General features: G+C 38.1%; 2 protein-coding genes across 3 annotated transcripts; both read right to left on the bottom strand.

Moving 5' to 3' along the window:
• Positions 1-838: 838 nt before the first annotated feature.
• LOC103457338 (inactive Rho GTPase-activating protein 11B) lies at positions 839-3641 on the bottom strand. Its single transcript, XM_081602803.1, has 7 exons — positions 3360-3641; positions 3182-3278; positions 2832-3088; positions 1531-1682; positions 1351-1455; positions 1102-1275; positions 839-1033 (listed from the first exon to the last, which is right to left on the bottom strand). The coding sequence occupies exons 1-7, from the start codon at positions 3533-3535 to the stop codon at positions 939-941; spliced, it is 1056 nt and encodes a 351-aa protein (XP_081458929.1). The 5' UTR covers positions 3536-3641; the 3' UTR covers positions 839-938.
• A 1465-nt stretch (positions 3642-5106) lies between these two features.
• On the bottom strand, positions 5107-12761 carry actc1a (actin alpha cardiac muscle 1a). 2 transcript variants are annotated; one of them, XM_081602801.1, is made up of 8 exons: positions 12651-12761; positions 11527-11678; positions 10495-10623; positions 10076-10271; positions 9835-9996; positions 6818-7009; positions 5466-5647; positions 5107-5384 (listed from the first exon to the last, which is right to left on the bottom strand). In XM_081602801.1, exons 2-8 carry the CDS (start codon positions 11653-11655, stop codon positions 5241-5243), a joined length of 1134 nt encoding a protein of 377 aa, XP_081458927.1. In that variant the 5' UTR covers positions 11656-11678; positions 12651-12761; the 3' UTR covers positions 5107-5240. The 2 variants fall into 2 exon arrangements, with proteins under 2 accessions (XP_081458927.1, XP_081458928.1); XM_081602802.1 differs by lacking the exons at positions 11527-11678; positions 12651-12761 and adding an exon at positions 11415-11466.
• Between the last annotated feature and the right edge of the window lie 994 nt (positions 12762-13755).

Below are 13755 nucleotides of genomic sequence, written 5' to 3'. Positions count from 1 at the left end.
TCAGTAACTCGCACAAAAGCCAATTTCTGACCACATTCAATCGATGTTATATTCAGAAAATTGCAAAATTTATGCTTTATCGCTCGGGTTGCAACAATTGATACGCCAACTCGTTAAACGCAGATTTATTGCAACCATTTATATGGTGGCGCTTTATTTTGAAAGAAAATTTCACATTTCCGGTGTTGTGAAACCGCTTCACGGATCAGATGCAGTTGCTAGGAAACCAGAATTCCTGTCTTCTCATTGGTGGCACATAGAGCCGTAAGCATATTTATGCCATTTTGTTTAGAATTTCATTTTTAACTGTTTAACTTAAAAATAATGCAGAAATTCAAACTGCTGATATTTTTAAATAAAAAGCTAGTTGCATTGCTTCTACATGATGTGATCAGACCTTCAAAACCCCATATAATTCAATGCAGAACAGTTGAAACAAAACTTTCATAATTTAAACTAAATTTAAATACTGAAATTTTCTGAATGGGTGAAGAAATAACGAAGGGATACCACCAGGAAGAAATTTAAGTTTTAACAATGTTTAGATTTAAAAAATCTTAAGATTTGAACATTTCACAGAGCAATGTTCAATCATTTGAAAGTGGAAATGTTTAGCAACCTAGAAAGATTTGTTTCAGTTGCACTCAGAGGTGGATCCAACAGCCGATTTTTAGGGGAATGGATGACACTTTTCAGATTCATTTAACAGTTTTACTTCACAATGTGCCATTTTGCATCAGTGCATTAAACGCACTGAAGTTTGTTGATGTAACATGACAAAATTTGTAATCCTAAGAAGTCAAGTCTTTTTTACTGATGAAGTACAGAAAAGCAACAGTCACATAAAAACAATTTATTTAAAAGAAAAAAAGTCTGATACAACAAAATCTGTTCAAATATTTTTCAGAAATGGACAGATACGAGACAACTAGTAAAACTTAGATTGGTGAAGAACGTCTCCTCCAGTTTTTGTGCTGCAGTCTCTCCATGGCAGTCAGAACAAAAGTTTTGTTTGCAGATCTGAAACTTAGATCTACAAACATGTGTTAATTATTCTTTCCACAAAAACAGAAGCATTGTCCATTTTAAAATCATTTCTACCTTCACTAGGCATGCAGGTCCTGAACAGCCGGATGTTGGGAAAGGTTTCCAGACCGATGCTTCTCCTCAGCTTTGAGTCGCCTCTCGTTATGCAGACAAGAGTCGGATCAGAAACTGCAGGCCTGATCTTTGGCTTACTCTGAATCCAGAGCATGGTCTTCTCAGATCGTTTTACTGAGAAAAAAAAAAAAAAAGCAACTTTAATCAAGTAAAATTCTAATTTCTCAGAAATAATTGCTTGTATTTTACCCTTTAAGCTGCGTATCTTTTGGTTTCTTTTCTTGAGCACATCCTCCAGATGAGCAAAGTTCACAAAATATTTCATGCTGTCCATAAGAGTTTTAGGAATCACTCCTAAAATGTGATGCATTTAGAAGAAAGTCAGCCAAAGATATTTTAAATTGATATTCAACCAATATGATTAATTACCAAAAACATTAGGAAACTCTATGAAAGAGCGCAGGACAAGAACTCGAAGTTCAAGTCGTTCTTCTGACATTTCGCTTTTGTTTGGCGGCGGTAAGAGGCATGGGACAAAGACTGTAGCCAGATTGGAGATGGTCATCAAGTTGTCAGAGCATCTGAGAAAAGGAGAAAATCTGTTTATGATAACATGAAAATGTATGAAACTCTTTGGTACAATGACACCCTCCATTTCAAGCCCCAAAAGTTGACTAGTTTCATTCTCAGTTTGAAAGCACTCTGAAAAAAACAAATGGCCCAAAAAAGAACAGATTTATGTCAACATGGTCTTCTTGCAAACTAAAACAAAGAATCAGGAAGTAATAAAATTGACTCAAAATGTTGCATTTAAAAATGACATGAATAAGTGTCCTTTAAAAAAAAAAAAAAAAAAAAAAAAAACGCTACATCAACTTCCTACCATTCCTTTCGTCTTTGCTTTAAATACAGCCGAAAAACCCCATCCTAGTGCAAAATAAAGCATTTTTAAAAAATGTTGTGTTTCAATTAAACCAGTTTATTTTGGTAATTCCAATTTGAACAATGTTCCGGTCAATAGAGGCGTAGCTAATGCTAATCTCACTCAGGGTGCCGAATATCCAAGCAAATCCAGCTGAAAGTCCAACCAGGTTTCTGATTAGTTCTGGTATCAATCATTTGCCCCCTTCGCTGCACTAATGAACCATAAAGGAAGTTAAAGTTGACCAAATCACAGAGTATAAAAAAAAATTATTTATGCAAATGATGCTGTCATACACATTGCTAAGAAGATTCAACAGATGGATCCAGATCTATGAACAAATGATGAGACCAACTGTGGTCTAAGGATAATTTTCCATATTTTTGAATTGTACCAAAATTGTCCTAATCTAATGCAAATTGTGTTGTACAATAACTGGTAAAATTCAAAAAGTAGATAATTTCAAATGCATGTTTAATTCCCAACTAAAATTTGGAGCTCACGACAAAACAAATTTGAACTGCTTTCAGAGAATATAAAGTTTGTAAATGCTTTTAAATTCTATTTGCACTCTTTAATTGTGTCAATCCTTTTGTTGCACAACTGTATGGGTCAAACTAGCCAGTTTTAAAGCCTGTGATGTCATCGTTCAAACACGTTTTAGAGAGAAACTGATGTAAAATCCAGAAGAGTAAATTTCTGATAGTTTCAGCCATTTTTCTTTCCTATAAATGTGTACCAGTGGTGATACTTGGCAAACAAAAAACAAAAACAAAAAAACCTCCACTCTGTTAATATTCATCAATACCTCTGAGAAACTTTGTGAAGGAAGTCAAACAGATACTGCAGGCAGGATGAGTTTTTGGCTGGAAGCAAACAGGAGAGTAACTGAAGGGCGGCCATCTTGTCCTGCAGGTTGGGGAGGCCCTGCGCTTTCAGCAGGGCTACATGAAGCTCAGAAGGGAACAGCAGCTCAGGAAGCTCCCTGCAAAACTGTTTGACGAGGGTAGCGATATCATAGGGGGAAGCAGTGGATAGTGCATCATCCCCACGATTCAATTTCTCCTAAACCAGGCAAAAAAGAATGTTCAACATAGAAAACATAAAAAGTACTGCATATGACCAATTTATATGGTTTAAGTGGAGAATAAATCTTACTCTGAGGATCTTAACACGAGGAAGGGAGCCTGGTTTTCTGAACAGGCCCACAGTACCAACACGGTCCAACAGAAGAGAGCAACCATCCACTAAAAAGCTAAGATAGAAACCAAACAAACCTAAAGCTCTAGATTCAATCAAGCTAATCAATCAGTGTTTACTTTCTATATTCACTTACCAGGGTACAAGACCAAATTCAGGAATGTATCGTCTGGGCAAATTTTCCAGCGGGACCCCAAACACCTTAGCTCCAGTGTAGACCAGTTTCCCTTTCTTTTTCGCAAAGTTCTTTACAGAAATCCCGTAAAGAACTTGGAGGTGAAATCGAATCACGTTACTGTCTGTAATCTTCATTGCAAAAACAATAATCCAAAAGCAGCCAGCAGTTTTCAGTTGATCTGGGGAAAAAAACTAAGAAAATGAACCTGAATAAGGCTTTCTTATTCTAATTATACTGATTCGTTTCACCTGAGACACAGAAGAAGACACGTGTTGCATTCAGGTGACAAAGGGAAGATAGTTGAAATGAGTTTTTATCTTGCTCAACATTTTACACTCAATTTTCACTATTTCATGTTCAATTTGGGGGAAAAAAGTTCTTCAATTATGGGAGGACTTCACTAATGTTTTAAATATAAAATGGGATTATTTATTTGGAAATAGCGGATGCGCGCGCAACTTGAATTTAGGAAGAGGTTGGGAGGCCACTGGTTGCCAGGGTTACCCGCATTAATCTTACTGTTTTGACCGTTTTCGTGTCTATGGTTTTAACATTAGCTGGCATGTTGCAGTCACTGTACTACAACTGTTTATCACAGCGGGATAAAATAAGTTATTCTACCTAATTAACATTAGTAAATGAGATGCGTCTTAGTGACCCGTAAGCATTAAATACGAGTGAGTCGATAAAGAAAATGGCACAAAGTCGAATATTACTAACGAGCAATATTAAAGCAATTTCCGCATGCGCAGTAGAGTGGCTGCTGACAACGTGACGTTGACTGATAATCCCTCTATATGTATTTCATGTAATAATACTGAATTGCTTTTCACCTTAACTCGAGGTTGTTCTTAAATTTAACAAAAATATAATCAGATTTAAAGCTTGATTACACATTATTGTTCAAGAAAACTTAATTAGATATAACCATTAGCTTAGCACAAGTGCTAGCTTCATCTCGAGAGTTAGCTAATCAGTTATTTTTTTATTTATTTTTCTTACATTGTAGTTCATATAGTTTTTGGAAAGAGAAACAGATTGTATCACTTTGAGGAAATGATCTGTAAAACCGTTAAACCAAAGAAAACAGCCAGTGGAATTTATTAAAACAATTTTATTATTCAATTAATAAATGAACAATTTCACTTAAAATAATAATTTTTTTAAATACCATGTTTTCTAAAGGCTTTCAATCAACATTTGTGTTTACATTTTCTCCTAGTCTAATGCCATAATTGATATAACTCATACATTTTTACAGGGTTTCTTTTATATTACTGTAATAACATACATTTTTGAGAACCTCTGCGGATTTTGTACTAACATGGCTTCAAACTAACAATTTTCTGATGCCAGAACTGTTTTTCTTTTGATACAAAACATAAATATATGGTGCAGTAGTCGTATTAGTTATATATTTTTTTGTTTTCAGGAGAAGGGAACTATTTAGGAAGTTTAATTTCAGATACAGTTTTGGGTTATAAAAGCATAACAGCCAAACCATTTAGTCTGCTGTAAAATAATCTCCAAAACTCAAAGTAAATAATAATAAATGAGTGCTGACAGTGTATTTTTTGGTTTTACTTGTGCTTTTAGTCTTTTTAAATGACTTGTTAAGGAAAAAAATGGTTTGTTACCAAACACACCAAATACTTAGAATAGCATTAAATGTAATTTTATCAAAACAAATCTCCAAACCTTTGAATTGCATTTTAAAAAACTATTTATTATTACAACAGTACATGTATATACATCACAAGACACAGTAGAAATAAAGTTATGGAAAGTAAGCTAGTTTGGTTGTTGGTTCTGATTCTGGTTCTGGTTCTGATTGGCGATTTAGAAGCACTTCCTGTGGACGATGGAGGGGCCAGCCTCATCATACTCCTGCTTGCTGATCCACATCTGCTGGAAAGTGGACAGAGACGCCAAGATGGAGCCACCGATCCAAACCGAATATTTCCTCTCAGGAGGAGCAATGATCTGCAAGGAGAGAAGAGAGAAAGGTTTTTACAAAAAGAACATCAGAGCAATTTATAGCTTCCCATGAGAAGTAATGCTCACCTTGATTTTCATGGTGCTCGGGGCCAAGGCGGTGATTTCCTTCTGCATACGGTCGGCAATACCAGGGTACATGGTGGTTCCACCAGACAACACGTTGTTGGCGTAAAGGTCCTTACGAATGTCAATGTCACACTTCATGATGCTGTTGTAAGCAGTTTCATGGATGCCAGCAGATTCCATACCTGAGAAAGTTACACAACAAATGTTTTATGGATTTACAATAAAATGCAAAGTTTAGAGAAAACATTTGAAATGAAATAATTTACAATAGTTCAAGACCTAAACAGCTAATATTCTTTCTTTTTGTTTTAAATATGTAATATTTCAGTCCAACCGAGGCCCCTGAATTCTACAATGGCATTTTAGGGTCATTGTACGCAGAATAAAAGGAGTAAATTTCCACCATAAAAATCAGAAATATTTAGATTAATCTCAGAAATTTTCTAGAAAAAATTGTGGCAACTTCTGAGTTTGAAAAAAATTAAAATGCGACAGAAGAAAAGAGAAATTTTGAGATTAAGCGTAAGTTTGAAAAGTCAACAATTTTCAATATTTGGAAATTATCTGATATTGAAAAGTTGTAAATTTGATAGAAAAAAAACTGAAAAATTCTCCAGAAAATACGTGGAGTTTGAAAAGTAAAAAATTTTCAATTTTTGGAAATTCGCTATGTCTCAAAAGTTGAACATTTGTTACTTTTGAAACTTTGAAAAGTCAGCAATTTTTGATATTTGGAAACTGAGATTTAAAAGTTGCAAATTTGCTTTAAAAAATTGAATATTCTCTATAAAAAACATAGAAATTTCTGGGCTTCAAAAGTCAAAAATGTAAAATTTAAAAAAAAACTTTCTGAGTTTCAAAAGCTGAAAATTTGTAACTTTTGAAAGTCAGAAATTTCGAAGCCTTTTCTAGAAAATGTTAGTTTTTCTAGCAAATTTGAAACTTTTCTAACGTCAGAGATTTCCAAGATTTTTCTACAAAACTTCTGAGATCTCAAAATTTCTTATTTTGTCTCTAGCACATTTTTGATTTTTCAAACTCAAACTTTTTCATCTTTTTTCAAGAAAATTTCAGAAATTTTTCTGGCAGAAGTATACTCCCTTTGTTTTCTATCCACAGTGACGCTAATACATGACGTAAATGGATACATAAAAACAAAAAATTACAACTGAAAACTTGCATGTATATGTAAAATAACAGTAGTGATCAAAAATAATAACAGATTCTGGCTATTTCCAAAAATCTATTTTACCATGTCAGCAAAATAACTTAACTTTCTCCTCGCCAGTGTTTTTGTAAAAGGTTTCTGTTGTTTTAGTCTTTTTTTGTTGTTGTTGCGGGTCGTGGCTCACCGATGAAGGAAGGCTGGAACAGAGTCTCTGGGCAGCGGAAACGCTCGTTGCCGATGGTGATGACCTGTCCGTCGGGAAGCTCGTAGCTCTTCTCCAGGGAGGAGGAGGAGGCGGCGGTCGCCATCTCGTTCTCAAAGTCCAGCGCTACATAGCACAGCTTCTCCTTGATGTCTCGCACAATCTCACGCTCAGCTGGAGAAAAAAATGATAAGATAAGATAAGATAATTTATTAATCCCGCAGTGGGGAAATTTACATTGTTACAGCAGTATGAAGGACAGAGCAGAACCAATATAAAAATCCATATATACATAGTGAAATTAAGTGAATATAGAAATACTGGAACTGTATTGTTTAAAATATAAATACTACTACTACTGAGAGCAGCGGGTGTTGTGCAGTCTGACGGCGGCCGGAAGGAAAGACCTGCGGTATCTTTCCTTCACGCACTTAGGGTGCCGCAGCCGGGCACTGAAGGAGCTGCTCAGTGCTGTCAGAGAGGTGCATGGGGTGGGACGGGTACTCCAGCACGCGCTGAAGCTTACTCCTCATTCTCCTGTCTGCCACCACCTCCACTGGGTCAACATGATACTCCAGGACAGAGCTGGATTTCCTAAAGATCTTGTTCAGTCTCTTCCTGTCAGCAGTGGAGATGCTGTTGCCCCAACAGATCACTCCGTAAAAGATGGCTGATGCCACCACAGCATCAAAGAAGGTCCTGATAAGAGCCCCCCGCACACCGAAGGACCTGAGTCTCCACAGGAGACGCAGTCTGCTCAGTCCTTTCTTGTAGAGGGCAGCTGTGTGGTCAGTCCAGTCCAGCTTGTTGTTCAGGTGAACACCCAGGTACTTGTAGGACCTCACGATCTCAATGTCCATTCCCTGAATGTTCACTGGCACAGAAGGAGAGTGTTTGGACCTGCGGAACCACGAGTTCTTTTGTTTTTCCTATGTTGTTCTGCAGACAGTTCCTCTGGCACCATTCCATAAAGTTCTGAGTCAGTTCTCTGTACTCTTCATCATCACCATCCTTGATGAGGCCAGCGATAGCAGAGTCATCCGAGAACTTCTGCAGATGACAGCTGGCAGAGCTGTACCGGAAGTCAGCAGTGTAGAGAGTGAAGAGGAAGGGGGCAAGGACCATTCCTTGTGGAGCCCCAGTGCTGCAGACAACCTTGTCTGACTGACAGCCCTGGGTCCTCACATACTGTGGCCGTTTTGTGAGGTAATCCAGGATCCAGGTGATGAGGTGGTGGTCCAGACCCGTGTACTCCAGCTTGTCCTTCAGTATCATGGGTTGGATGGTGTTGAAAGCACTTGAGAAATCAAAAAACATGATTCTCACTGTGCTCCCAGTATTCTCCAGGTGAGAAAGAGAGCTGTGTGGAAGGTGAATGATGGCAAACTCCACTCCAATGCCAGGTTGGTAGGCAAACTGAAGTGGGTTGGACTCACTAGGGGGGGGAGGTGGGTAAGAAGCAGTCTCTCCAAGGTCTTCATCAGGTGAGATGTCAATGCAACCGGCCTGTAGCTGCTGAGGTCTTTTGGGTGTGGGGTCTTCGGCACTGGTACCACGCAGGATGTCTTCCACAGCTGTGGGACTTTCCCTAACCTCAAGCTGAGATTAAAGATGTACCCGGTCACATCACACAACTCATCTGCACAGGTCTTGAGAAGCCTTGAGCTGATGCCATCTGGACCTGCAGCCTTCCTGGTCTTTATCTTCCTGAGCTCACTTCTCACCTGAAGTGCTGTGAATGTCAGGCTGGATTGGAGGGGTGGGGTGGTTGTGCTGAAATGTATGTGAGCAGGAGAGATGTTTGGAGACAGCTGTGTATGGAGAGGAAGAGGGGTGAGTGTGGGAGAGGGGAGAGGAAAGCGTGACGGTCTTGCCAGACAGGAAGGTGTCAGCAGTGGTGCCTGAGTAGTGGGGGGAGCAGGGGGGTGATCAAACCTATTGAAGAATAGATTGAGTTCATTCACCCACTTCTGGTCCCCACAATCCTGGGAGTCGGGCTTCTTGTGGCCAGAAATAGCTTTAAGGCTGTTCCAGACTGCGCTTACATTATTCTGCTGCAGCTGGACCTCCATTTTCCCTCTGTAGCTCTCCTTGCCCTCTCGGATCTTTCTCCTCAGCTCTCTCTGCACCGCTTTCATCTCCTCTTTGTTTTCTGACCTAAAAGCCCTCTTCTTCTCCTTCAAGAGGGCCTTTATATCAGGATTAATCCAGAATTTGTTGTTGGAGAAACACCGAACAGTCTTTGTGGGTACGGTGTTCTCCACACAGAATCTCAGTTCAGACAAAAAGTATCACCAGACATTCAACATGTGAAACTCCGACGAACTAGATAATCACATGATAACTTAAATATTGTTTTTCAAGCAAATTAGCTATATCCATTAGCTTAGCACAAGTTTGCTACAGACAGTTTATTCCAGTGGTTGTAAATATATGATTATTAACTCACCAATCAATTTTTTATCTTCTAAGTAGTGGTTGTGTTTAAATTGAACAAATGTAATCAGAATTCATTTGTTTTTTATTGTTTTTAAGCATACAGAATCGGCTATAACCATTAGCTTAGCACAAATTTGCTAGCTTAATCTCAAGCTAATCATTCAAAACTGATTTAATCTGGTGGATGTAAATGTGCATATGTGCAATTTAAAAGGTGCTTTAGATCATTTTTTTTTTTGGTTTATTAATATGTTAAGAAAATAGTTTGCTAATGCTGCATATGGTGGCATTAGCAAAAACATCCATTTGTTTTCTTTTAAGTACATAATGTTTTAAACTTAAAAGTTATATGTTTAGTATAAAGTTTTGGCTAAGCTACATTAGTTTTTATTTGCAAGAAATTTATATTCTATAGACATTGTTTTTAACTTTTTAAAACTATTTCCAAAAATGTATCATCCAATAGTCAATTTTTAGCTAAACTAAGCGACTTGCTAATACTAAATGCATTTCAGAGTAATATTTTAGTTTTACTTTTATAATTGGTAAAACTATAGTACCTGTGGTGACAAAAGAGTAGCCACGCTCAGTTAGGATTTTCATCAGATAGTCAGTGAGGTCCCGGCCAGCCAGATCAAGACGCATGATGGCGTGCGGCAGAGCGTAACCCTCATAGATTGGTACGTTGTGTGTCACACCATCCCCAGAGTCCAGTACAATACCTATTAAGAAAAAAAAATTCTTAACCAAAAAGTTTTCTTTAACTGTGATGTTGTGGCGCAAACTATGGTAGAGTCTCACCAGTGGTACGTCCAGAGGCATAGAGGGACAGGACAGCCTGGATGGCAACGTACATGGCAGGGACATTGAAGGTTTCAAACATGATCTGAGTCATCTTCTCTCTGTTGGCTTTTGGGTTGAGAGGGGCTTCAGTCAGCAGGGTGGGATGCTCCTCTGGAGCCACACGGAGCTCATTGTAGAAAGTGTGATGCCAGATCTAGAAACATTAAAAAGTGTCATGGATTGATTTTGATGTTTCACCTCACATTTACTGCTGATTTGCTTCCATTTCTCACCTTCTCCATGTGAGAAATGGAGAAGGTGCTGCGAATAAATGCTGCAAATCAGCATTTATTTTCAAATCAGCAAATAAATGCTGTTTTGCAGTAAATAAATGCAAATCAGCATTTATTTACTGCTGATTTGCTTCCATTTCTCACCTTCTCCATGTCATCCCAGTTGGTGATAATGCCATGCTCAATCGGGTACTTCAGAGTCAGGATGCCCCTCTTGCTCTGGGCCTCATCTCCCACGTAGCTGTCCTTCTGACCCATACCCACCATCACACCCTGCCAGGAACACAAATTCATTTCAGATACTTAGGATGAAGATACGAAAAATAAACTTTTTCGTTACTGACTCTTTGCACGTTACGTCACGGTCTTCAGAACTCCGCCCGCTCCGCCATGACAGACGTCAAAATAACCAATGCGTTCCTTTAAAACTAGTCTAAAAACAGAGATATGTAACCTAACATTGCTTTTATTTAGTTGATTTCACTTTAGAAATGCTCGGCTGCACAAACAGACAAGGATGGAAACCAACTTTGTCATTTTTTTTCGTGACGTTTAATGAGCAGCTGTCTATCATAATAACTATCAGCCCTCGTCGTAATCGCGGATTTGCAGCGAACACTTTGTACGGGGTAAGATGATTGATGTTTATTTACTTTATAAGTAATTATGATTAGAAAGATATCAAATCTCGCTTTATAGGTGCGTCTAACCATGAGTAACCATGGAAACAAAGCCCCACCGTCACTAAAAAAGGTTAGCATCTCGTCATTTGTACGGCTGTACCGGTGCAAGGGGAAACGCTGTTTATGATATAGTGATATAAATAACGTGGTGTGAATTCAGGAAAAGTCGGTAATTTAATTAACACGTCAAACATGGTTTGACGTGTTAAACCATGTTTGGTCTGGTTGGTTTCTAAGTTAGCTGCTAACATTTGTAAATCCCGCCGCCTATGAGCCTCAACCAGGTGTGTTACGTTCACAGACACATTAGCTAGGAGCCATGAATAAACTGGCAAAACAACTTTGAAAAACATTTTCAGTCGCTCTGTTCAATACTCCCACCACTCATTTCCAACGTCCATCATCGTTCAATATCCACGTTCCTCACTTCCGTCATGGCGCCTTGATTGATTAAGTGACGTCACGTGCAAAGGGTCATTAGTAGTTGCCTCACCTGGTGACGGGGGCGTCCAACAATGGACGGAAAGACCGCGCGGGGGGCATCATCACCAGCAAACCCCGCCTTGACCAAACCAGAACCGTTGTCGCACACCAGTGCGGTGGTCTCATCATCGTCACACATGTTTGGTCTGTTGTGTTGGCCTTCTGCAAAACCCAAAACATGGGAACATACTCAGAAATGGCTCGGTTCTGTGAAGCAATCTGGCGCTTTTTTTGATATGCAGACACCCTTAAGTTGTTTAATCTCCTCTTTAAGCTCTTCCGCTTTGTAAAAAGCTAAAAATGGACTTGGCCCAGTTCACTCAAACAAACTAGCACCTCTATTTTAAGCCTCAGCAGCCCAACTCCTGCTCAGGGTCTCGTTGTTAACCCAGGGCCAGTTAACAGCTGATGCTGTGAGTCTTTAGACAAGTGGCAGGAGGTCTGAGTCTCCTCTCAGCTGTCACGAATAATAAACTCCTGTTTGGATCCAAAACATATGCTCAGACCTTTCTAGGATTTCTGAAACACATCCAAAGTGCCAGCCCTTGTTTTAGACATCCAAATTACACAAAGCATCTATTGACTGATTGAAGCAAACCAAAACTTTTAAACTCCAAATGTGACCTAACATTGCTTTTCAAGCTATTTTACATTTTGTCTGAAATCATTCCGTCTTTGTCTTAAATGTTCAGCTATTCCTGTTCGGTTAGCAAAATTTCCTTTATTTTTATAGTAAATTAGAAATCTTTTTAATTTTAAGCAGCATAATTGACATCATAGTTGTATAAAACTAAACATTCTCCTTGTAAAAGTTATTACAATAATTCACCGTTATTTGAAATAAATAACCGAAAAAGAAAACATAAAGTTGTGGTTTAATGTTGTATATAAAATTCACTCCCTTGTTTTCAAAATGATAAAATCTTGATGATAGATTTTAATAAATGTGTGTCAGGAACGATACTTACTTATTCAGTTATTTAGTCAACATCCCACATCCTACATCCTAAAACTGAACTACCATCCAAATATTTCCTCAGCTTCTTTCACAAACGATCTAATTGAACAAACAAAACCGGCAGCAAGAAAACAGAAGTTCAGTATCTTCTGAACCAGATTATTAAAGATACTCACCAAGCTGTAACCAGTGGGCTGGAGTTTCCTCTGGGATTCGGGGGCCAGGGTGTGAGGGCCTCCTTAAATATGATTCAGCCTGCTGAGGCTGGGGGCCAGTGGGTGGGCTCAGCACTTCACCCAAGTCCAAATTAAGTGTTGCTCAGCAAAAAGGCAGCGTAAAGTGGATCCCGTGTCAGGGATGCCTCCAGAGTGGAGAGATATTTCCTTCGACAGTTTAAAGGTCCTGGGTGAGACATAAACAGCAGCACTTTTTACGGTCCCAATAAACCGTTAAATAGCAGCTTTTATGGTGTGTGAGACAAAAATTTATGATGATTTAGGGTAAATATGTACTTTTAATGCAGGGTCTGGTTTATAAACAAGTTTGGGTGTCATAATTATTATAATTACTTGGATTTATGAACAAAATATCATTGGTAACACTTTATTTGAAGGAGTGTGCATAAGACTGATATACTTTCATAAACATAACACATTATGAAGTGTTATTCAATAAATAATGACACTTAGTGCAACGTTGACAATTTTAAATGACTTTTAATGCAACTTTTAGCGCAATTTTGCATTAAATAAGTGTCATTATTTACCAAATAATGCAAAGTTGTAGATTTGAATGGACTTTTAACGCAACTTCTGGTACAACTTTGTATTAAAATTCTCATTATTTACCAAATAATGCAAAGTTGACACTTTTAATGGACTTTTAATGCAAGATATAATAGAACATTACATCAAAAGTGTCATTATTTACCAAATAATGGAATGTTGGTAATTTTAATGGCCTCTAAATGCAAGTTTTGGTACAACTTTCCATTAAAAGTGTGATTATTTACCAGATAATGCAAAGTTGTCAATTTTAATGGACTTTTAATACAAGTTTAATGCAACCTTGTATTAAAATTGTCATTATTTACTAAGTATCACCTCATGACAACATTCCTGAAGACTCCTTCATGTTTATAACAGATATTATGTCATGTCAGTCTTCTGCACACCCCTTAAAATAAAGTGTTACCAAATAATTTTAGTTTGTGCTGCTGCTCGGATCCTTGTGAATGAAGTAATATTGCTTTAATTGGGGATGTGGATGTTTGCAGGAAAT

This window comes from Poecilia reticulata, chromosome 21 (assembly GCF_904066995.2).
Source record: "Poecilia reticulata chromosome 21, P_reticulata-male-v2, whole genome shotgun sequence".
NCBI lineage: Eukaryota > Metazoa > Chordata > Actinopteri > Cyprinodontiformes > Poeciliidae > Poecilia > Poecilia reticulata.
The sequence above is the reverse complement of the archived record's forward strand: the minus strand, read 5'-3'. Positions and strand labels throughout refer to the sequence as shown.